Source organism: Capra hircus, chromosome 21 (genome assembly GCF_001704415.2).
Source record: "Capra hircus breed San Clemente chromosome 21, ASM170441v1, whole genome shotgun sequence".
Lineage (NCBI taxonomy): Eukaryota > Metazoa > Chordata > Mammalia > Artiodactyla > Bovidae > Capra > Capra hircus.
In genome coordinates, this window is record NC_030828.1 from 26676463 (window position 1) to 26699436 (window position 22974).

General features: G+C 46.3%; 1 protein-coding gene across 3 annotated transcripts in view; it reads left to right on the forward strand.

The window, feature by feature from the left end:
• The window catches only part of IL16 (interleukin 16), a 114090-nt gene that overhangs the window by 53231 nt on the left and 37885 nt on the right, over positions 1-22974 (forward strand). For all 3 annotated transcript variants that reach the window (XM_018066447.1, XM_013973065.2, XM_018066448.1), the window contains exons 3-7: positions 2607-2715; positions 8533-8675; positions 9590-9700; positions 13248-13362; positions 22150-22223. In XM_018066447.1, the coding sequence (XP_017921936.1) occupies positions 2607-2715; positions 8533-8675; positions 9590-9700; positions 13248-13362; positions 22150-22223 (552 nt within the window). The remainder of the gene's footprint in view (positions 1-2606; positions 2716-8532; positions 8676-9589; positions 9701-13247; positions 13363-22149; positions 22224-22974) is intronic.

Below are 22974 nucleotides of genomic sequence, written 5' to 3' on the forward strand. Positions count from 1 at the left end.
AATTTAACAATAAATATACTTTTTGGAAAACTTATTTATTTATTTGGCTGCACCAGGTCTTAGTTGCCACATGTCAGATGTTTAGTTGTGGCATGAGAACTCTTAGTTGAGGCATGTGGGATCTAGTTCCCTGACCAGGGATTGAACCCAGGACCCCTGCACTGGAAGTGCAGAGTCTACCATCTGAGCCACTGAGGAAGACCAATAATCTCTGTAAATATATATAAGTCCCCTCTCATATAATCTCTCCTTTAACACATTTCCTGGGCTACCCTTGTTAGAGAAGAAAATTTTGTTCAGGTTAATATAGTGCCATCTACTGCTGAAAAAAGGAAAATGAATGTCTAGGAAGATGCGTTCTCTGGTTTTGAACATTGATGTGTACAGGTAAAAAGGAATTGATATGTGGAATTTCTTGCAGGATCCCCTTGTGTCAGAACTAGACACAGTTTTAATAAGAAAAAAAGGTTGTGAGTAGGCTTCTGCCTCCAGATGGTTACTGAGTACACTTTATTAACTCTCCCACCTCTTAGAAATTTCTATCAGAAAAAAAAAGTACCATAGGGAGAAATGCATGTCAGAACAGGAAGCCATGGAAAGGGGCCAACCATATTCTGGAAGCCATGAGAACTTTCTGCATGACACAGTGCAGGTGAGATGGGATTGAGGGAAGGGCTCATTAGCCTGCCGTTGACCACACAGGTAGGACAGGCCTGGGGAATGAGTGTGACAGAGGCCAGCTGAACTGCCTCCTCCAGTGCCAGGGGCTGGAGGGGAAGATGGGTTACGTGGAGCATAGGGAGAAGCAGCAGTAGGTTCTCCTTCCTCTCTGGGAAGTGCACCAGGTGCTGAAAGCCGGCAGGCACTTGGCACATGAAATGAATCAACACCGCCAAGCCTGGCTTTGAAAAAGATAGACCTGTCAGAAAAGGGTGGCAGATACCCTTAGCAAACCTCTACACTAGAACATTAAATCCCAGGTAGCATCTGAGCCAGCTGGAGTTTCTAGATAGACTAACCAATACTCCCAAGTCCTATACTCAGCAAATCACTGAAGTGTGATGACCACAGAAAGACATTCTCAGACATGCAAATATTCAGAGAGCTTTCCATCTGCACAGTTTTTCAGGGAACAGACACACACTCTCTGTCTTTCTCTCCTAAAGATTATGGTCGTGACTAATAAAGCCAACATAACTCAAGAATTAAGTCACAATCATTGTGGCTAATAAAGTTATGCAATAGGAAAACAATATAAAAATAGTTCTGGGAAGAGAAGTAAAATAATTAATACCATTATGCTCATCATCAACCTCTAGTCTTCTGCTCCCCTGTCCTCTGTTTCTAAAATACCAAGGTGAGGAGAGGGGAGTGAGTGTAAGTTGTTCCAAGTTCTCATCTTATCTGAGAAAAGATCATTTATTTTCTCTTTTATCACTGGCCTGATAGAGAGATGAGTTCAAGCGTGTGGTTTAGTAAGTACTGCTTCTAGATTCAGTACAGAGTTTCCAAATTATTAGTATAAAAAAGAAGCAGATAAAATTTGATCAATATGACAAAGTAGAAAAACAATAACAGAATAATAATGAAATTTAACTTAAGAATATTGATTTTTCAAGTCCTAAATGAAATCTTCACAGGCAGAAATCAGCAGTATAAGAAAAATGTGATACACTCAAGAATGTGAGGATGGTTCAATATCGAGAAATCTCTTTATATAACGTTAATTTAGTGACTGTTTCTAAGTGCCTATGATGAGCCAGAACAATGGAACTTACTTGGTCATCGTCCCTAAATCATGCCTCCCGGCCTCTCATTCGTGTCACCCTTTAGTTCTTTTCTTCACAGCACGTGTTATTCTGTTATTATCTTTCAACTTTTTGTTTGTTTGCTGTTGTTCTTTCATCATGAAAATGCCTTTCTCCAAAATCGGTGTCCTCCTTTGTCTTGTTCACAGCTATAGTCCTACTGCCTAACAGAGAACCTGACGTGTAATAGCTGACATAACCATGCAACACTTATTTATTTCTGGCTGTGTCTAGAAGTGACTTAGCAGCAGCAGCAGCAGCAGTCTTAGTTTCAGCTTGGAGGAGCCTTCATTGAGGCACACAGACTTCTCTCTCGGTGTGATGCCTGACTCCAGAGTCCCCGGACTCAGTAGTTGCAGCACATGGGCTTAGTTGCCTTGCAGCATGTGGGATCTTAGTTCCCCGACTAGGGATCAAACCTGCATGCCCTGAACTGAAAGGTAGATTCTCAGCCACTGGACCACCAGGAATGTCTCCATCATTCAACATTTATTGCATTAGTTCAAAATTTATGCAATTGCTATTCATTATTATAATTTTTATTCTTCATAATATAAAGATACTCATTTCATATTCTTTACTAAATGAATTATTATATCTATGAGTTAGTAGATGACAAAATGAATTACTATATCAATGAGTTAATGGATGGTAGTAATTCTAAATCCCTGCCTTCATAGAGCCTGTAATATAGAGGAAGAAACAGACCATCTGACGAGTATTTCCACGGTCAGTGTTGAGATCTCAATTTTTTTTCTATTCTAACTTTCTGAATAAAAACTGGAAATTGTTTTGCAGGAAACTTCTACAACTTCCTCTCGAGAAAAGTCCGGAAAACTGGACCCACAAAGTAATAACTTCCTGTTTCCCAAAGTCTGTCATCAAAGAACACGCAGCAACTCAACCAGTAAGTGTCACTGAACCATCCTCAGGAGCAGGGCTTAGATTTTGTAGAATGCAGTAAGTCTCCTACATTTAAGTTGTGAACTTTCAAAGATGCAAACATGTATTCGCAAGTCCAGTCCTGGAAGTTAGTTCACGTGTCGGGCATACATTGTCATGTGCGTGCATCCTCTACAAATGGTTGTGATTGTGTGTCCTTTAGTGTACAGGACTGTATAGAGGACAGTAATATCTTTATTTCAAGCCCAGGATGTCTGGAAGCAAGTGTAAAAGCAGCGGTGATGTAGCTGGCCTACTGTACTTTTCAAGGCACTGCACTATATGATTTAACATGTTTTCTTTATTTTTGGTGTTTGTTTTTTATGTACGTATTATTCGTGCGAAAAGTGTTATAAGCCTATTACAGCACATTACTATTAATATATAGTCAATTGTGTTAGTTGGGCACCTAGGCCAACTTTGTTGGACTTATGAACAGATTGGACTTAAGAACGCACTCTCAGAACAGAACTCGTTTGTATGTAGTCAGCTTACTGCATTGGGAATACCAGTGATGTGGGGGATTTGGGGGAGGGTGGGTCTCTGTTCGTCCAGCCAGACTGCCCCGAGATGGTGTCCGCAGCTTCTCTGGGGCAGCCGTCATTGCATGTGCCTGCCCTGGCCAGCCGGAGCACCTCTGTCTTGTCGATAGAGCTCTCTGTGGGTTGGTCAACTCCTCTTCCAGGTGGATCTCAAGGGCCAAGTTGGGAAGAGCCAACACAGGATAGAAGACAAGGGCTTTACTCCTGCTCTGTCATCTGACACGTTCCTTGGTCTTAAGAAGTCCGTGGTCTCTCCCAGAGTTTCTGTCACTTCACCTGCTGCAGAATGGGAGTTGGGACTGAAAGACATCATGATTCTTGGTGGTTGCAAATAGGGTAACACTAATTCAAAAGTCAGGAAAATGTGAAGAATGCAGAAAAACATGAAGAAGTTAAAACCATGCCAGATCTGAATATTAGAGACCATCTGCATCTCCTACTTGGCAGGCAGATTCTTTACCACTGAGCCACCAGTGGTAAAGCTTCCAGCTTCCAGCTTATGCCAACTCCGGAGTACCTCACTGGGCTTTGTTGTTTTCTTAAGCCCCATCTACTGTTTGTAAATAGCCCCTTCATTCAATTTCTCAAAATCCTACCTCACTATGCTTTTTCCTTCCGTCAAACCCTCACTGGTCCATGTGCCTATAAACTCAGTGGAAAGAATACTTTTCTGCACAGGTGCAGTTCAACACCCCTTCATCATATACTTCTCTGCTTTGGAGTGCTCCTGTCCTTCTGTTCAGATGATCATCATCTTGTCAGTTATTTCTAAAAACTGTCTTGGTTAAATTAATATTTGGCTGCCGTATTTGCTGAAAATACTGTTTTCAGTTTATTCTTTCTCTTTTAATTTTTTAACATGAAGATGTTCTCATCTGATCTAATCAAATCATCAAATTTTTCCTGTCTTATCCTAAAAGTTTCTTCCACATGTAGAGAGCTATTACTTCTCATGTACACTTATCTAATTATTACACTATGACACCTTTAAATTGCCTCCAATTTATCAAGATTTGCAAGGTAATTATAGATATATGCTTACACATGTTTCTTGGATCATATTTGATTACAGATTTAGGAGAGAACCACAGAAGTTATATAATATGAAGATTATTTTGTGTAGAACCATATTGATTAAATTATTTATACACAGTATTTTATTCTAGTTTTTAATGATTTGCCTTCCCCCTAAATTTACTCTCTTTGTGCTTTATTTTTGATGTTTGATACGAAACAAGAATCTAGATAAAAATTTTTTTTTCCTAAGTGGCTGGTTCTAGCATCAGTCATTGGTAGTCTTTGCCCATCCTTTTATTTCATTCTTTTTTCTTACTTTGTTTATCTCTTGCAAATGATATGCACTTAGATCTTGAAAGCAAATCTGACGGTCTAAGAGAAGCTTAAGCCATTGACTTTGGTATTATATTTAATATTTGCTTTTACTTATATTCTTTTTAGGGCTTCCCAGGTGGTGCTAGTGGTAAAGAATCTGCCTGCCAATGCAAGAGACATAAGAGTTCAATCCCTGGGTTGGGAAGATCCTCTGGAGGAGGGCATGACAACTCACTCCAGTGTTTTTGCCTGGGAAATCCCGTGGACAGAGGAGCCTGGCAGACTATGGTCCATGGGGTTTCGAAGAGTCTATTTTTATGGTCACTTATCATTTGTTTTCTGTGTTTAGTTTTTGCAGTGATTTGGAAGGTTTATTTAGTTTTTTATCACCACTTCTTCACTGATCAAGTTTAATTAATTAGGTTTAATCAATTATTAATAATAATACTTGAAACTGTATTTTTCCAAATTGTCAGCCTTATGGGAGATGGGGTTATTTATGTCTAGACCCATTCCCATTTATTTCCCCATTTCATAATTCCATGTAAATTTAAATAAAACCTCATGATATTATTGGTGTTCAGTCGTTCAGTCATGTCTGACTCTTTGCAGCTCCCTGGACTGTAGCGCACCAGGCTTCTCTGTCCTTCACTATCTCCTGGAGTTTGCTCAAACTTTTGTCCATTGAGTTGGTGATGCCATCCAATGATTTCATCCTCTGTCACCCTCTTCTCCTCCTGCCTTCAATCTTTCCCAGCATCAGGGTCTTTTCCAATGAGTCAGTTCTTCACATCAAGTGGCCAAAGTTTTGGAGCTTCAACATCAGCCCTTCTAATGAATATTCAGTATTGATTCCCTTTAGGATTGACTGGTTTGATCTCCTTCTGTCCAAGGAACTCTCAAGAGTGTTCTCCAGCACCACAATTCGAAAGCATATAACAATCAAAATACATAGTTTCCCTGTCAAAAATTGTTTTGGCTTTTGCATTTGGATTTTATAACCCCATTTTCAGTGAACTTGGTGCTACATGCTAACTGGTTTCAATTCCCTCCCACCCCAGCCAAGGTGATAATTTTGATGTATTTCCTTGATGTTGGAATATCCAGTAATTTTCAGAAGGGGCAGGAGAGGGCTCAGACCACCAGTTAGTGCTTTGGAGAGACTGTTCTGTCCCCACAGGCTGTCCTGATCAGCCTGTGTCCTTGCTGATCCAAACTCACAGTGGAAATAGGAACCTCAGAAAGCCTGAGTTGACTTTTTAATTTTTTTCTGCCTAGCTCAGTGAAGACAGAAGCAGAGCTGGCATGGCCTGTCTTGCTCCCATGGTGCTGGCCTGTGGCTCTAGGTGCTTCTGTCCTATAGGCTGATCCAAGTTGGCCACGTGTTTGCTTGTCCATATTCCCTGAACCCAAGCCATGCACTGTTGCCCTTCTTCATACAGTAGTCCCCTTGCCCTGCTGAGGGCAGGAGAACAGGAGACTGGGATCCATTTCCTCATGATAAAGTAAGGATTGGACTTTTGAGTTTCCCCAAAGGACCACTGAAGGGCTGGACATACCGCCAGGGGAGCCTGATAAACACACAGACTCCCCCAGACCCCATCTGTGCAGGCGTGGATTCAGCAGGTCTGGGTGGGGCATTGAAATTTGAGCCACTTATGATAAAACATTCAATAAACACTTTGCCTGGGCTTCCTTGGTGGCTCACTGGTCAACAATCCACCTGCCAATGCAGGAGACGTGGGTTCGATCCCTGGTCTGGGAAGATCCCCCATACCTGGGAGCAACTAAGCCTATGCACCACAGCTGCTGAGCCTGTGCTCCAGAGCCTGGGAGCCACAACTACTGAGCCCATGCAGCCTATAGCCTGTGCTCCGCAGCAAGAGAAACCGCCGCAATGAGAAGCCCATGGCCCGCGACCAGAGAGTAGCCACTGCTTGCTGCAACTAGAGAAAAGCCTGCACAGCCACAAAGACCCAGCACGGCCATAAATAAATACATAAACACAATTATCTATTTTTAAAAAAACATGATGCCCGGGCAGATTTAGGATCATCTATAGCTCCACTTCCTAACTCAGCCCCATGATTCTTTGTCCCCTCTTTCTGGAGCGTGGTTTTCTGAACCTCTTGGTTTCCTCTCTCTCCTGGCCACCCTGGGGGCAGTTGGTCCCTGTGAGTTGGGGAGAACCACCTCCTAGTGTGGAGAGATGCTGGGAGCAGCTGCCCTCACAGGGGAATGTTTCCCCAGCCACTCGGATTGCCAGTGAACCACACCACCTCCTTTCTCCGCCAGGCCTTCGTCTCTTTCCTCCTCCTCCCTTAGAGATCTCACATCTCCATGAAAGCCCATTGTGTCCCATTTTCTCAGCCCACTCTGGGTAGTGGCTTCCTTTCTCCAGTCTATAAAGCAACTTAAGTCTTTCCTACCCCAAGAATAACTGCCAACCAAAGCTCTGTGCCAACCTGCCTTCTTCCCTCTGAACCACCACCAATCTCACATCTTTCTCTTGGGGAATTTCCCACCAAAGCCACTTGTATGGAGGACACTGGGAAAGCCCCGCCCTTCTCTGGGAGGCTGACGTCCAGTACGGTGGCCAGTGTCCACATCCTTCTCACTTGTAATGCGGCTTATCCAAATGGAGATGCTCAGAAGGGTAAAAGATGTGCCTATTTAAACGACTAAGCACAAAACTAAAGAAAAGATGCAAAATACCTCATTAATAACTTTGCATATTATTTATATGTTGAAATGACAGAGTTTAGGTCTACTGAACTAAATAAAATATATTATTAGGGACTTCCCTGGAAATGTATTGGTTAAGACTCTGCAGTTCCACTGCAGGAGACACGAGTTTGATCCCTGGTCAGGGAACTAGCATCCCTCAAGCTGCGAAGCATGACCAAAAAAAAAATTATTAACATTAAACTCTTCCTTTTACTTTTAAAAATGTGGCTACTAGAACATTTCAGATTACATATATGACTTGCGTTGTATTTCAGTTGAGAAGCACTGGTCTCAGACAGCGAAGAGCCATGGCAGATAATCTCTGAAGATTTTTCCAGCTGGAAGCAGTGGGTAGATTTCCTAGCTGGGTAAAAGGAAGTCTGAGTTTCCCCCTAAAGGAAGAGAAGATGATTGCCCTGCATATTTTTAGATCCCCAAGGACTCACGAGTTGACTCTTTGCCTGCCTGTGTTAGGGGTGCGTGGCCTTCCCTGGTCCCGCAGTGGTAAAGAATCTGCCTGCCAATACAGGAGACCCTGGTTTGATCCCTGGGTTGGGAAGATCCCCTGGAGGAGGGCATGGCAACCCACTGCACTATTCTTGTCTGGAGAATCCCATGGACAGAGGAGCCTGGTGGACTACAGTCCGTGGGGTTGCAAAGAGTCAGACATGACTGAGCACACACTCGCATTAGGGGTGTTTATGTGCCTGTGTGCAAATGTGTGTGTAAGAGGCAGATCACCCAGGCTTCTGCCCCATCTCTCCTCTGGCCCTGCCTCTATGGGGCATCATTCCTCCTCTCTCTTGAAATTCCCTTCTCCTCACCCCCGGCAGCCGGGACTGGAGCTGACAGATCATTGTGGTTTCCCGAGGATGCAGCATCCTACTTGACACGTAGGAGAGCCGCATCAACCCTCACTAAGTTGAGCTGAGTTGAAATGGAAGCGACAGTCCCACCCTCACCCCGTGGAGCCCACAGCATGGACGAAGGTAGCCAGAATACCGCCTACTTCTTCCTCTGCCCTCCCCTATCATGCACCCGGCGCTGGGCGCTCCATGCTTCAAGTTCACGCTGGCCCCCGGCTTGTGAGGGCTGGCCATGGGCGAGGACGACGTTCTATCTTGAGCTTCGCTCTCTGAGAGCACAAATGATTTCTCCCTTTCTTTCCTCTCCTGGGTTAGGTGTCAATCCCTATTGCACAGGAGAGACGGATTTTCCAACAACCAAGAAGTCAGCGGCTTCGGCGGACAGGCAGCCTTATTCCCTCTGCAGCGGCAGGAAGTCTCTCTCTCAACAACTGGACTTTCCTGCAGCAAAGGCTGTGGTAAGAACGAGGGCAGGGAGGCCCGAGAAGAGGGAGCGAGGGGAAGACTGCCTGAAGAGCCTTCCTGGCGGTTTGATGTCCACAGGGTTACAGTGGTGAGGAGCTGGCTTGGGGGCAAAGAACCACGTGAGGAATGGTCACCTGTGACCATTGCCCGCGGCTGCTTCCATGTTGTTAGGATCTCATGGGCAGAGAACACTCCACCTGTGCAGACCCTGAAGTGGGGCTTTATGTGGATCCCTTTATTTCATCTGTGACCTAAGAGGTCGTCGAGGGAAGTGGGGGCAAGTTAAGGAAGGCAAGGGAGTTCATATTTTTAAAAACAATTCTTTATAAGAGTTCTATTTATTTATTCGACTGCACGCAAGCATGTGGGATCTTAGTTCCCTGACCAGGGATTGAACCTGCGTCCCTGGCATCAGAAGGCAGATTCTTAACCACCAGATTACCAGGGAAGTCCCACATCTTGGGGTTCCTGACCCTCTGCCCACCACCCTGTGCCTGGCCCAGATGAGGGTCTCAGTAAATGTGTCTTGGATCCTGTTGAGGACATTCTTGGCCACTGACCTCCTGGCCTCTGCTGGGGACTCTGAGTATAAGACTCACTGTCTGTGGTCTGTGATGTGTGATCTGTGCCTCAGGACTCACTCCTGTAACAAATCTTAGTGAGCATCTGGCTGCTGGTCGAAAGGGAGCCTGGGCTCAGCAAAGATGTCTCCTGGGGCCACCAAAACAGACCTGCACACTGGACTCCCATCCATCCACCCTGCATTTACCACACTGCAGCCACTATGCGCCAGACACTCAGAAGAGCAGGCCTCAAGGTTTCCTCCTCCGTGGGCTTTCCCCCCCTTCCTGGGGGAGTGAGCTGACATCCTTGGACTCATCCTTTCTCCACCTCACCCTTTTTCCAGGGCTTGTCAAGACCGACACGGTCGCTCAGCACAGCTCAGCTCGTGCAGCCCTCAGGGGGCCTCCAGGCGTCTGTCATCTCCAACATCGTGCTGATGAAAGGCCAGGCAAAGGTGAGCAAGGACCATGGCCAAGGGAGGCTCCTGGATGGACACGTGTTCCCAAGGAGCTGTCATGTCACAGCGGGGATGGGGAGAAGGGCTGGAGATCCAGGCTTGGAAAAGGAGTGTCAGATGCTCTCATGTGAGCAGGCTCCGGGAGGGGCAGGCAGGCGAGCTCTTCACAGAGCAGGTCATAGGAAGACGAATGTTCCCCAGTTTGTCCCTGGTTTGCTGTTTTTGAAAATAGCTTTACCAGATAATTCAGTTCAAATCATCGTCAGGGTCAGTTCAGGTGCTTTAACAAAAATACCATGGACTGGGCAGCTTAAACAGCATGTGTTTATTTCTCATGGCTCTGGAGGCTGGGAGTCCAAGTTGAAGGTGCTGGCGGTTGCCATGCATGTTGAGGACTTCTTCCCTGGTTTTACAGTGGCTAAGATGGTAAAGAAGCTGCCTGCAATGCAAGAGACCCAGGTTTGATCCCTGGGTCGGGAAAATCCCCTAGAGGAGGGCATGGCAACCCACTCCCATATTCTTGCCTGGAGAATCCCATGGACAGAGGAGCCTGGTGGGCTACAGTCCTTGGGACACCGAGTCGGACACGACTGAGCGACTGAGCACATACATAGTTGAGGTACAATATTATACATTTCAGGTATACAGCATAGTGACTCATGACTTTTAAAGATTATACTCTGTTCGCAGCTACTGTCAAATATTGGCTGTGTTCCCTGAGCTGTGCAACGTCCCCTTGTAGCCGACTTGTTTCACACACAGTGGTCGTGCTTCTTCGTCTCCTGCCCCTGTCTTGCCCCTGCCCCCTTCATGAGGGCTCCACCTTTACGGCCTAGTCACCTCTGAAAGTTTCCCCCGATGTATTGATTTGATGGGGGAACACACCGTCAGTCCATGTGTCTCCCCGAATTCAGACATGCAGACTGATTTTGCCTCACAGTCGAGAAATACTGAGAGACAGGGAGGAAAGCAGTGGAGGTGGTGGGACAGCCCCAGGGCTCATGGGCACGCCCCGCAGAGCATGCTGCCCCAAGCTGACATGGGCACTGAAGAACTTCTGGGGTGGACACAGCCGCTGCTGCAGAGTTCTCAGGCCAGTCCAAGTGACCAGCATGCTTAATGGAAGGGTAGGTTTCTACCCACCTCGTGATTTTGGCATGTGGTGTGAGGGAAAAGCTATTCACCAAAATGGTCTTCCTAGAGGAAGGCTCCACACATCTGAAGTCCTCTTCTCCACCCCCCATCACTTCTATCTCCCGGGAGCTCAGCAGAGACAAATCAGGAGATACCAGTGGGAAGAGCTAAGATGACTGTCCCTCTAGTCACAAGGGAGTCACTCTCTCCAGTGCCCAGTTTTCTCCAAACAGCTCCTCTTCCTGATTCGTAAATCACAACGCTCTTACCTTCTTGCGTTTTTTGTTGTTCAGTTGCCCAGTCGCGTCCGACTCCTTGTGGCCCCATGGACTGTAGCATGCCAGGCTTCCCTGTCCTCTATCATCTCTTGCATTTGGGCAGATGCATTTTAATCCTGTCGACTTGGAGATTGTTTTTGAGATTGTCTTTTGCAGTGCTCAAAAGAAGGCAAGGACTTCCCTGGTGTCCAGCAGTTAAGAGTCTGTGCTTTCAGTGCAAGGAGCAAGGGTTCAATCCCTGGTTGGGGAACTAAGATCCTATGTGTACATGGCACGACCTAAAAAATAAAAGTTGTGTACATATAAAAGAGAAGGCAGAATGGAAAAGGGCACCAACTCTCTAGCAAAGATGATTTAAAATGGTGTCAGTGTGCGTAGATTGTACAGTTGGTGAGTAGACTTCATGGGCGTATGCATCACTGGGCAGATTGAATAGGCCTTGATGGGAAGCAGGAAGGTATTCGGCATAGGAAGCCTGGAGTGCAGATCAGGAGTGGTGGCTTCAGAAATAGGGCAGGCCTCCCACTGTCTCCCTGATACAACCTCCACACCCAAGACCTCATCATTAACAGGCATGAGTAAGAGTGAGGCCAGAACTGAGTTGAGGAGGAAGAAGCAGAGCTTGAAGGATCCACCAGCGCTTGAGGTAGAAGAAGTGAAGTAGCTCAGTCGTGCCTGACTCTTTGCGACCCCGTGGACTATAGCCTACCATGGGATGCCTTCCTCCATGGGATTCTCCAGGCAAGAATACTGTAGTGGGTTGCCATTTCCTTCTCCAGGGGATCTTCCCAGCCCAGGGATCGAACCTGGATCTCCCACGTTGCAGGCAGATGCTTTAACCTAAAGTCAAACCACAAAACCAGCTGCCAAAACCCAGGCATGGCACCAGGGGATCTGCAGGGACCCTTCCATTAATTGTCACAAAACCCTGTTATTTTCTGCTAATAGATGAAGAGGGCTTGCCTGGTGGTTCAGCAGTCAAGAATCTGCCTGCCAGTGCAGGGGACCTGAGTTCGATCCCTGGGTCGGGAAGACCCCCTGGAGAAGGAAATGGCACCCCACTCCAGTATTCTTGCTGGAGAACCCCATGGACAGAGGAGCCTGGCGGGCTGCAGTCCATGGGGTCGGAAAGAGTCAAACATGACCAAGGCCTGAATAACAACGTAGACAAGGCGCTGAGAATCTGGGACTCACAGGACTTGCCAAGATCACTTGGTTAGTGAGCAACTGAACTATCACAGTGACTGAAGACCTTCTGACCCCAGGCTCTTGTTCTTGCCCACTGCACCATCCTGCCTCACTAGGGCAGGTGAAAGTTTGGGTCTAGAGCAATTATTTCAGCCAGGAAGAAGCTGGGAGCCGAAACAGGAGCCCATCCCCCCTTTCTCATTTTCCTACCACTGTGCTTCTCCTGGACACCACTAGTCTCCCTGTCCTGCAGCACCCACCACCTTCACCAGAATCACACCAGCACTGTGTCCACAGTGCTTTCCTGTCTGGCCCCTGCTCACCGGGTTCTCTTAGGATCTGAAGGTGGCTCTCAGGCCTGCCACCTCTGTGATGCTGGGTGATACATGAACTTCTCCGAGGAACCTAGGAGAAACTGCCCAGCCGCAGTGATGCTGATAACCCAGCAGCCATCACTTGGAGGGATCTTCCTGGGAGCCACGCTGTTGACCACACCCTGGCATGCTTGTGAGCTGAATCCAGAGGCCCAGCCTCCAGCCAGCATTCATACCTTCACTCTACAACATACGTTTCCTGAGCGTCTGCCTCCAGAGGCCAGACCCTGACAAATAAGATGCACCCACTGCCTCCTTGAGCTCACAGTCTCAAGAGGAGCTCCCTGTGACCCAGGCTAAGCCTCCTTGGGAAGTTGTTGTTGTTTAGTCCTGTCTGACTCTTCGACCACATGGACTATAGCCCACCAGGCATCTCTGTTCGTGGGATTTTGCCAGGCAAGTATACTGCAGTGGGTTGCCATTTCCTTTCTCAGGGGATCTTCCCCATCCAGGGATCGAATGTGGATTTCCTGCATTGGCAGGTGGGTTCCTTTATCACTGAGCCACCAGGAAACCCCAGTGAATGGCATAGAACACTCCTCAGTCTGACCTTCTCCTCTTCTTTCCCAGGGCCTGGGCTTCAGCATTGTTGGAGGCAAGGACAGCATTTACGGCCCCATTGGAATTTACGTTAAAACCATCTTTGCAGGGGGAGCAGCGGCAGCTGATGGAAGGCTACAAGAAGGTAGATTTCCCAGGCTTTACTAGGTGACATTTGAGGAATCAAAAGAGAACCCCCAGGCTTCCAATAGACACTGTTTGTGTGGGCCATTTTAAAGTCTCTATTGAATTCATTACAAAATTGCTTCTGTTTTATGTTTTGGTTTCTTGGCTGTGAAGCATGTGGGATCTTAATTCCCTGACTAGGAATCGAACCCAGACCCCCTGCATTGGAAGGCAAAGTCTTAACCACTGGACCGCTAGGGAAGCCCCGGTAGAAGCTCTTGGGAACGTCACATGTGTCTCAAGCCTCCAGAACCCAGCTTGCTTGGATTCTGCAGAGAGTCTGCAGGCAGTGGGATACATGGTCGTGATGGCTCTGTCGCGCCTGGCCCATCGGCTGGGTGTGTTTGCACGCTCAGTCTCAGTCCTGTCGCTGGCCTGGGACAGAGCACAGAGGCATCTGCTCTGCCCCTTGCATTGCTATTGCTGCCTTTGCTTTTCAAGGCTCCTCTCAGTTGCTGGCACCCCCTCCCACTGACATCCTGTTTCTTTTCTGTTGTCTGCCCACCCTAGCCATCGCCCATGGGGAGCCAGACCCAGGGCTCTAACGAGTTGGGTGAATGTTCTCTGTGAGCCTGCCCTGTTCTGGACTCTAGGAATGCAGAGGATTATCAGACGGGGTCCTTCTACTGAGGAGCTAATGGTCCACGCCACTGCCTTCCTTCCTCTTCTGCCCACCCTGTGCTACCAGCTGCCTCCCTTCAGCTGTTTCATCTCTTCTGGGGAGGGAAGCCCCTGAAAGGAAGGGGTTGAAGGGCCTGAGATGCTCCCCGAGTGCCCCTCTCTGTCTCCTTGTCTTGGAGGGGAGGGTTTTCTCCCCACCCAGTCCCACCCAACAGCCACCCACCTGTTATTGGACAAGAGGCTTGACCCCATGTTCTAACTGGAAGGTAGAATTTGGGGGCAGATGGTCAGGGAGCAGACTGAAAACCCCGCAGGCCTGACACCGGGCCACAAATGGACCTTTAAAGATAAGAGACTTCACAACCTTCCTTCTCTTCCCTATCAGGCCAGTTTCTGTATACTTTGCTGCGAGCCTTACCACCTGTAATAATCTAACTTGTTCAGGGTAGGGTCGACCAACTAGAGCCTTGCAGGCCACGTCTGGGCCACTGCCTATGTTTATAAGGCTCACGAATGAAGGACAGTTTTCCTATTTCTTCAATGGCTGAAAAAAAGTCAAAAGAGGTTTTGATGCTTTTGTGACAAATTAAATTCAAATTTCAGTCTCCATAGAAAAGCTTTACTGGGACACAGCCATGCTCATTCATTGACCTCTGGTCTACAGCTGCTCTTGGGCAGCATTGAGTAGTTTCTACAGACAGCTTGTGCTTGCAAAGTTTAAAACATTTTCTGTCTGGCTTTTTATAGAAAAATTTTGCCAACTGTAACATTATACAGGATTTTTCATATGGATTTTATTATATAGACAGTGGGGAGTGTTGGAAGCTTTTTCTAATTTGGGAGGGACTGGCCAGGACCAGGGTTTTTTTATTTGCTTTTTTAAAGATGATTCAGGAAGCTGAGTGTAAGACAAAGTGGACTGGCCAGACACCAGAAACAATAAAACCAGTTTAGAGGCCATTTTAAGAGCAGGCTCCCAGCTCTACAGGGTCTTCCCTGAGGCTGTAAACTTGGGAAGAGAAAGATGCTGAAGGGTGAAGCAGTGGCTTCTGCGGCAGATGAGGCCAGAGAACCCCTGAAGTTGTCTGATCTTAGTAAACTAGAGAACAATGATGAGTGACATAGACTAGGAGGCGGAGGACTGGATGAATCACAAGCTGGAATCAAGATTGCCCAGAAAAATATCAACAACCTCAGATATGCAGATGATACAATTCTAATGCCAGAAAGTGAAGAGGAGCTAAAGAGCCTCTTGATGAGGGTGAAAGAAGAGAGTGAGAAAACTGGCTTAAAACTCAACATTCAAAAAATGAAGATTGTGGCATCCAGTGCCATCACTTCATGCAAATAGATGGGGAAAAAGTGGAAACAATGACAGATTTTATTTTCTTGGGCTCCAAAGTCACTGCAGACAATGACTGCAGCCACAAAATTAAAAGATGCTTGCTCCTTAAAAGAAAAGTTATGACAAACCTAGACAGCATATTAAAAAGCAGAGACATCATTTTACTGACAATTGTCCATCTAGTCAAAGCAATGGTTTTTCCAGTAGTCATGTATGGATATGAGAGTTGTACCATAAAGAAGGCTGAGTGCCAAAGAATTGATGCTTTCAAACTGCGGTGCTGAAGAAGACTCTTGAGAGTCCCTTGGACTGCAAGGAGATCAAACCAATCAATCCTAAAGGAAATCAACCCTGAATATTCATTGGAAAGACTGATTCTGAAGCTGAAGCTACAATACTTTGGCCACCTGATGCAAACAGCCGACTCATTAGAAAAGACCTTGATGCTGGGAAAGATTGAGGGCAGGAGGATCGGGGTCAACGGGGATGAAATGGTTGGGTAGCATCACCAACTCAATGGATATGAGTTTAAGCAAACTCCAGGAGAAGGACAGGGAAGCCTGGCATGCTGCGGGCCATGGGGTTGCAAAGAGTTGAACACGACTTAGTGACTGAACAACAACCACAGCAAGAAGGTGAAGGAAGAGGACCAAATGAAGATTCTCAGGTTTAAACAGCAGAGTGGAGTCAGGTCTGCAGGTGACCACTAGGTGGCGCAGTCCAACAGGCGAATGAAAATTTGGGTCCCAGTTCAAGAAGGGACTTAAGCTTGTTGAATTGTTTTTAGGGTCATGCGGAAAATAGCTGAAGTTATAGAGCAGATAAAGGAGGCAGGGAAAAGAGGAGAGTGAAGAGGGCTGAGGCACAGCTTTAGGGGAATAACTGAATCCAAGGCCTGCAGAGGAGTCCATGAGAGAAAAAGAGGAAAGTGGATCAGGATCTTGAGACTCTGATTTATATCTGCTGAACGTTTCTGTGTTTGAATAAAAGGTGAAGGAGGAACTGAAGTGGCCAGGAGAAACCAGCTTCATGGATTTTCTTTCCAGGTATTTGTGTCCCTTAGTCCATAGCAATCGTAAGAGTTCGGTGAAAAAGACACTCAGCTAGTTTGCAGTCCTTGATTCTAGCCTCAGATAATTGACTGAATCCCCTTTTGTAACTTCTTTCAAAAGTGCAGCTTAAGAATAGGGCCTTGAGGGGCTTCCCTGGTGGCTCAGCGGTAAAGAATCTGTCTGCCAATGCAGGAGACACAGGTTCGATCCCTGGTCAGGGAAGACCCCACATATTGAGGAGCAACTAATCCTGTGTGACACAACTGTGGAAGCCCTCTCACCCCAGAGCTCACGCTCTGCAACAACCAGAGAAACCACCACAATGAGAAACCCGGGCACCACAGCAGAGAGTAGCCCCCGACAACTAGACAAAAGCCATGTAGCAACAAGGACCCAGCACAGGCAGAAATAAAGAAATAAATGAATGAATTATTTTTTTAAAGAGAAGGATTCACAGGGGATATATCTGTTGTGTCGACTGAAGAAAAGAAGATGTACAATGTGAGAGTTGGAGTTAAGTTTCATCTGGGGCAAAATGAGGACTGCAGCCCAGGAGACAGCACCTCACATAGTTCTGAGACACTGCTCCAAAGAGGCATGGGGGAAGGTCAGTATATAAGATTTTGGGGAAGGTGGCGTTCAGTGCAATCAAGCACTTATTTTGCAAGCGGTTTTCTGCTAGTCACGAGGAGCTAATGTCACCATGAAAGGACTTAGTGCTTTTCTAGATATGAGGAAATGTGAGGATTAGGGTCATAAAATCAGTTCCTGAAAATATCTATCTATAAAGATCTGTTCCACCAGTTTCCCTGTAGCTCAAAGTGCCTCACTCTCTACACTGGGCTCCCTTTAGGGCATGTCAAAGGTCAACAGCTGCAGCGCACAGGGTTCAGTCTCCTCAGAGGCAGAGGGCAGATGCCCTTGGCAGGTGCCACTTTGTAGTTGACAGGTGCAACAGAACTACTGTGTCCAGATCAAGGCTAGTAATGTTTCATCTGTATTGCCCTTGCAAAAAAATGATTGTGTAAGATTTACATGGCAAAACCGAGGCTAATCCCCTTCCACCAAAAATGGCCAAATAAGGAATAAAGACTCTGGGGGTTCCAGAGTTGGGCTTCGCAGCTCCCTTGGGATAGACCTAATAATTTGCAGACAAGTTCAGGATTTTGTGTAATGAAGAATGGGTAGTGAAGTATGAAGTATGTCCTTTATAAATCCTTCCTTCAGCATGCACTTAGTTATATTGTGATTATTTTTTTAATTTGTCAGTTTTCATTCCTCAAGTTGGCATCTTCTAAGGAAGAGGACTGAGCCTTTTGTTTTTCTCCTCTAGTTTTAGCAACTGAACATATTATGCTGATTTCAATATTCTCCACACCCCTTTTATTATCACAGATACGTTGGATAAAATAGCACATTCAAACTCTAGAGAAAGAAATGGAAACACCCAGCTTCTCAGACATAAAGAAACCACTTAATCTTAAGTATGACATTCCCAGGAGTTGATGATGTGACAGTGAAACTGACTGGTGTCATTTCCAGGGCTCCAAAGAGCTCTGGTACCATTGTTCTTTATGTCTCAGCACAGAAAGAATTCAGTGACAGAGTGGTAGATAAGAAGCGGTTTATTGAACAGGACACTTGCGAGTTCTATAGGTGGGCAGATGAGAAATGCCACACCCTGAGAACTTACTGGGCTACAGTTTTATAATAATAAGGAAATGTGAGGAGAAGACCTTCTTTCGTACTTGAGTAGACGTCATGAGTCCATCATCAGCTCCTCTTCCAGGTTGGGCAGGCAGGTCAAGTTAGGTCCACAAATGACTCTTTTTCATGTGTGCAGAGAGCGTGGCCTAGGGATCATTAACCTGCTGAGCTCACTGGGCAGGATGTGGGGCTCACGCCACTGTTTTACCGTTTGGGGGCATGTCTCCTGCTTCTGCTGCATGGTTTTGCTGCTAAGCAAGCCTGCTTGGTTCTGTGGTTAAGCAAACCTGCTTTCCTGAGTAATCATTAGCTGACAGGGTCTCCCATATTTTTTCTGCTCACAGTCCCCTAGTGGAATTAACTATTTAATCACCTACTTTATCTCTTCACTCTGTCCCTGTCAGTAGCACAGGAAGCTGCTTATGGAGCATAAGGCCCAGGGACTGGGGTGTGATGCCCACATAGGGACAGGGGATGTGGTCATGGGCCCTGGGAACCTCTGAGAACCTGCAAAAAGCCTTCATGGTCATGGACCAGAAAGCCAAGGGAAGCAAGGCGGAAACATAACTTTGTCCTCGGCTCTTGGGTGGAGGAAGGACATCTCCCTCAAGAAAACAAAGAGTCAGTCTGTGTCTGGGTGAGTCTGCAGCTTTCCCATCAAAACCTGGATCTCAGGACTTCCACACTGCAGAGCTAATGTTACAACTAGTCCTAAACCAGCCCTGAGACCCCTGGGTGCCTACTGGAAAAAAAGGGAAAAAATTAAAGTTAGCAGTCTGAGGGCTATGGGAGTTCCACTAGAAAACAAGCTCCCCTTGAAAATGAGTTAGAAATAAAGACTATAACTTTTCAGCCATAAAAAGAATTAAATCCTGCCACTTAGGACAACATGGATGGACCTTGAAGACATTATGCTGTGTGAGATAAGTCAGACAGAGAAAGACAGTACATGATCTTACTTACATGTGGACTAAAAACAAAACAAAAAAAACCAGAACTCACAGATTCAGAGAATAAATGGGTGGTTGCTGGAGGTGGGCAAAATTGGTGAAGGTTATCAAAAGCCATAAACTTCCAGTTATAAAATGAATCAATCATGGTGACTTTAGTTAATAATATTATATTGTACATTTGAAAGTTGCTAATCACTGCAGATGGTGATTGCAGCCATGAAATTAAAAGACGCTTACTCCTTGGAAGGAAAGTTATGACCAACCTAGATAACATATTCAAACGCAGAGACATTACTTTGCCAACAAAGGTCCATCTAGTCAAGGCTATGGTTTTTCCTGTGGTCATGTATGGATGTGAGAGTTGGACTGTGAAGAAAGCTGAGCACTGAAGAATTGATGCTTTTGAACTGTGGTGTTGGAGAAGACTCTTGAGAGTCCCTTGGACTGCAAGGAGATCCAGCCAGTCCATTCTGAAGGAGATCAGCCCTGGGATTTCTTTGGAAGGAATGATGCTAAAGCTGAAACTCCAGTACTTTGGCCACCTCATGCGACGAGTTGACTCATTGGAAAAGACTCTGATGCTGGGAGGGATTGTGGGCAGGAGGAGAAGGGGACGACAGAGGATGAGACGGCTGGATGGCATCACTGACTCGACAGACATGATTTTGGGTGAACTCTGGGAGTTGGTGATGGACAGGGAGGCCGGGCGGGCTGCGATTCATGGGGTTGCAAAGAGTGGACACGACTGAGCGACTGAACTGAACTGAACTGAACTGAAGAGAGTAGAGCTTTAAAAAAATTTTTACTGAAGCATAGATGATTGACAGTGTTGTGCTAATTTCTATTGTGTAGCACAGAACTCAGTGATGCACATTTAGATCCTCTTTCATATTCTTCTCCATTATGGTCTACCACAGGATACCGACTCTAGTTCCCTGTGCTGCACAGTAGGACCTTCCTGTCTGTCCACCCTGTATATACTAGTTTGCGCCTGCCAATCCCAAGCTCCCATTCCTTCCCTCTTCCAGCCCTCCACTGCTTTGACAACCACACCCCTCTTTAGATAGTAGATCTTGAAAGTTTTCTCATCAACAACAACAACAAAATCAACTTGTAACCAGGTGTGGTGACTAATATTAACTAGATTATGAGTTTGAGAAAATTCCTGGAGGTGGTGAAGGACAGGAAAGCCTGGCATGCTGCAGTCCATTGGGTCAAAAAGAATCAGACATGACTTAGCGACTGAACAACAATATTGTGGTGATTATTTCTCAGTGTATAATATGCTGAAAAAAAAATAAAAGAAGTAACTGAAAAACAATAAGGAAAGAATAGAACACAATGAAAAGATAAATGTGAAAAAATAACAGAAATTTTAAAAAGTAAAGTCATTGAAATTTAAAAACAAACAAGCCTCAGTGGATGGGTTAGACAGCAGATAAATGCAACTGTCAGGCGAATATATGAGCTGGAAATTATCCAGGGAGGCCACATAGAGCAATGGAGGAAAAAAAAGATGAGCACTAGAGAAACATGGAGAATAGGTTGAGAAGGTCCAGAATATCTAATGAGAATTCTAGAAAGAAAGAGCATCGTAAAAGCAGGGGAATTACAGGTAATGAGAGCATGGTTAAGAATATTCTAGAATTATTTCAAAGCCCGGAACTTCAATATGAGGAAGCATCCCAATACATCCTAGTTAAAATTCAGGCTATTGAAGACAAAAGAAAACGTATATTTAAAACAACCAGAGAGAAAAAAGATGGATTGTCTATAATGGAACCATTATTAAGTGACTGCAGATTCAGCAAGAGCAATCAGGCCAGAAAGTCATGTAAGAAATACAGAGGCAGAGGACTTTCCTGGTGGTCCAGTGGTTAAGACTGTGCTTCCACTGCAGAGGACACAGGTTCAGTCCCTGGTTGGGGAACTAAAATCCCACATGCCTTGCAGTGTGGTCAAACAAAACAAAACAGAAAAACAGAGACAGTGCTCTCTGTTGGTGTATTGAATAGATTGAATGAATGGGAGAAAGTGGTTTCCTATACACATAAAAATGGATTTCTGGATACAGAAGAAATTTTTCTCTTAGGTGTGTCAGTGTTTTGCGGAGACAGGACTTGGAGTGAAAGCCCCGAGTCCTAATTCTTGTTACCATATGAACTTCAGACTTCTCTGAGCTCGCTTTCCGCTTCTGTACGACAGGATCTTCATGGCATGCTGGAAACATCACATCCAACCCACATTTACTGAATACTAGGGAGGCCTCACCCAGAACTGGCCCTGGCGGTACAGCATCTGCTGTTACAAAGCCCCATCTTCAGGGAGGGACTCTCTCGGGCTATCAGTGACCACCGGGGTGATGAGAGCTCTGAGAGTGGGAGGTGCCAGATGCCCCAAGAGCACAAAATCAGAAGAGATTGAGAGGTTAAGAGGCAGTAGCTGAGACTTCCCTGGTGGTCCAGTGGTTGAGAATCCACCTTCCAACGCCCGGGACACGGGCTCGATCCCTGATCAGGGGACTAAGATCCCACATGCCACAGGGCAGCTAAGCCCACCCATGGCAACTGAAGGAAGCTTGTGGACCACAACAAAGACCCAGTGCAAAAAAAATAAAGAGATGGTAGCTAGAAAAGGTAGGAGACACACGTTGTAGTTGAGAAGATCCATGGAAACAAGCACGGAGCTTCACAGATGACAGTGGAAAGGCGGGTGTACAATGTTTCAGCAAGTGGTCAGGGGAGAGGGTGGCATGGGGGGCTGAAGCTGGAGGGGAAGAGGTGAAGCCAGGAGGTGGACAGGGAGCCGACCGGGCCAGGCCTTGGCTAAGGACCCTGGATCCCACCCTGGACCGTAAGAGGGGCCAGAGAAGGCCCAGCCCCGCTGCCCTGCCCGCCTCTCAGTGGGAGAGACCTGGGTGAGTAATGCTCTCTGTGTGGTTTGTGTATTACACAGAGAGCTGGACAGGGGGGTGGGGGAGCGCACTAGAGTTTAAGATGGGGGTAACGCCCCCTGTTGGGGCCACACTCTTCTCAGCTACGATTCCTCCCTCCTCCCTCTCCCAACAGGTGATGAAATTCTGGAACTCAATGGGGAGTCGATGGCTGGACTGACACATCAGGATGCTTTACAGAAGTTCAAGGTGACTGTTTGTTATCCCTCTACAGCCAAATGCTCAGGCCTCCAGACAAAGGAACCAAGCTCCCAAAATCACCCTACTTCCTACAAACCTACACATTCTAATGGTGGGCTCCTTTGCATGGGGCACCCTGCTGACACCAATCTTGGCACAGTGCCCAAGGCCCCACTCAGGAAATCACAGTGTGGTCAGGACTGTTGTCAGAGGCCACATCAACTATCTAAGGTTTATAGCACTGTTTCAAAACGTTCTGTGTGTTTCTGTTACAATCTGCTTTAAGTTTGGAAGACAGTCACTGAAAGATATTTTTTGAATCTCTGACTACTTAGTTCAAGACTGTCTTTTTGGCATATATATGTATATATGATGGAGAGGGAGGCCTGACATGCTGCGATTCATGGGGTCGCAAAGAGTCGGACACGACTCAGCAACTGAACTGAACTGAACTGATGTGGTATGTGCTCACACACGTGTTCAGTTGTGTCCAGCTCTTTGCGACCCCATGGACTGCAGCCTGCCAGGCTCCTCTGTCCATGGCATTTCCCAGGCAAGAATATTGGAGTAGGTCGCCAATTCCTTCTCCAGGGGATTGTCCCGACCCAGGGATTGAACCCATGTCTCTTGCATCTTCTGCGTTGGTAGGAGGATTCTTTACTACTGAGCCACCTGGGAATGGGCTTCCATATAGCTCATCTGGTAAAGAATCTACCTGCAATGCAGGAGACCCCAGTTTGATTCCTGGGTCAGGAAGATC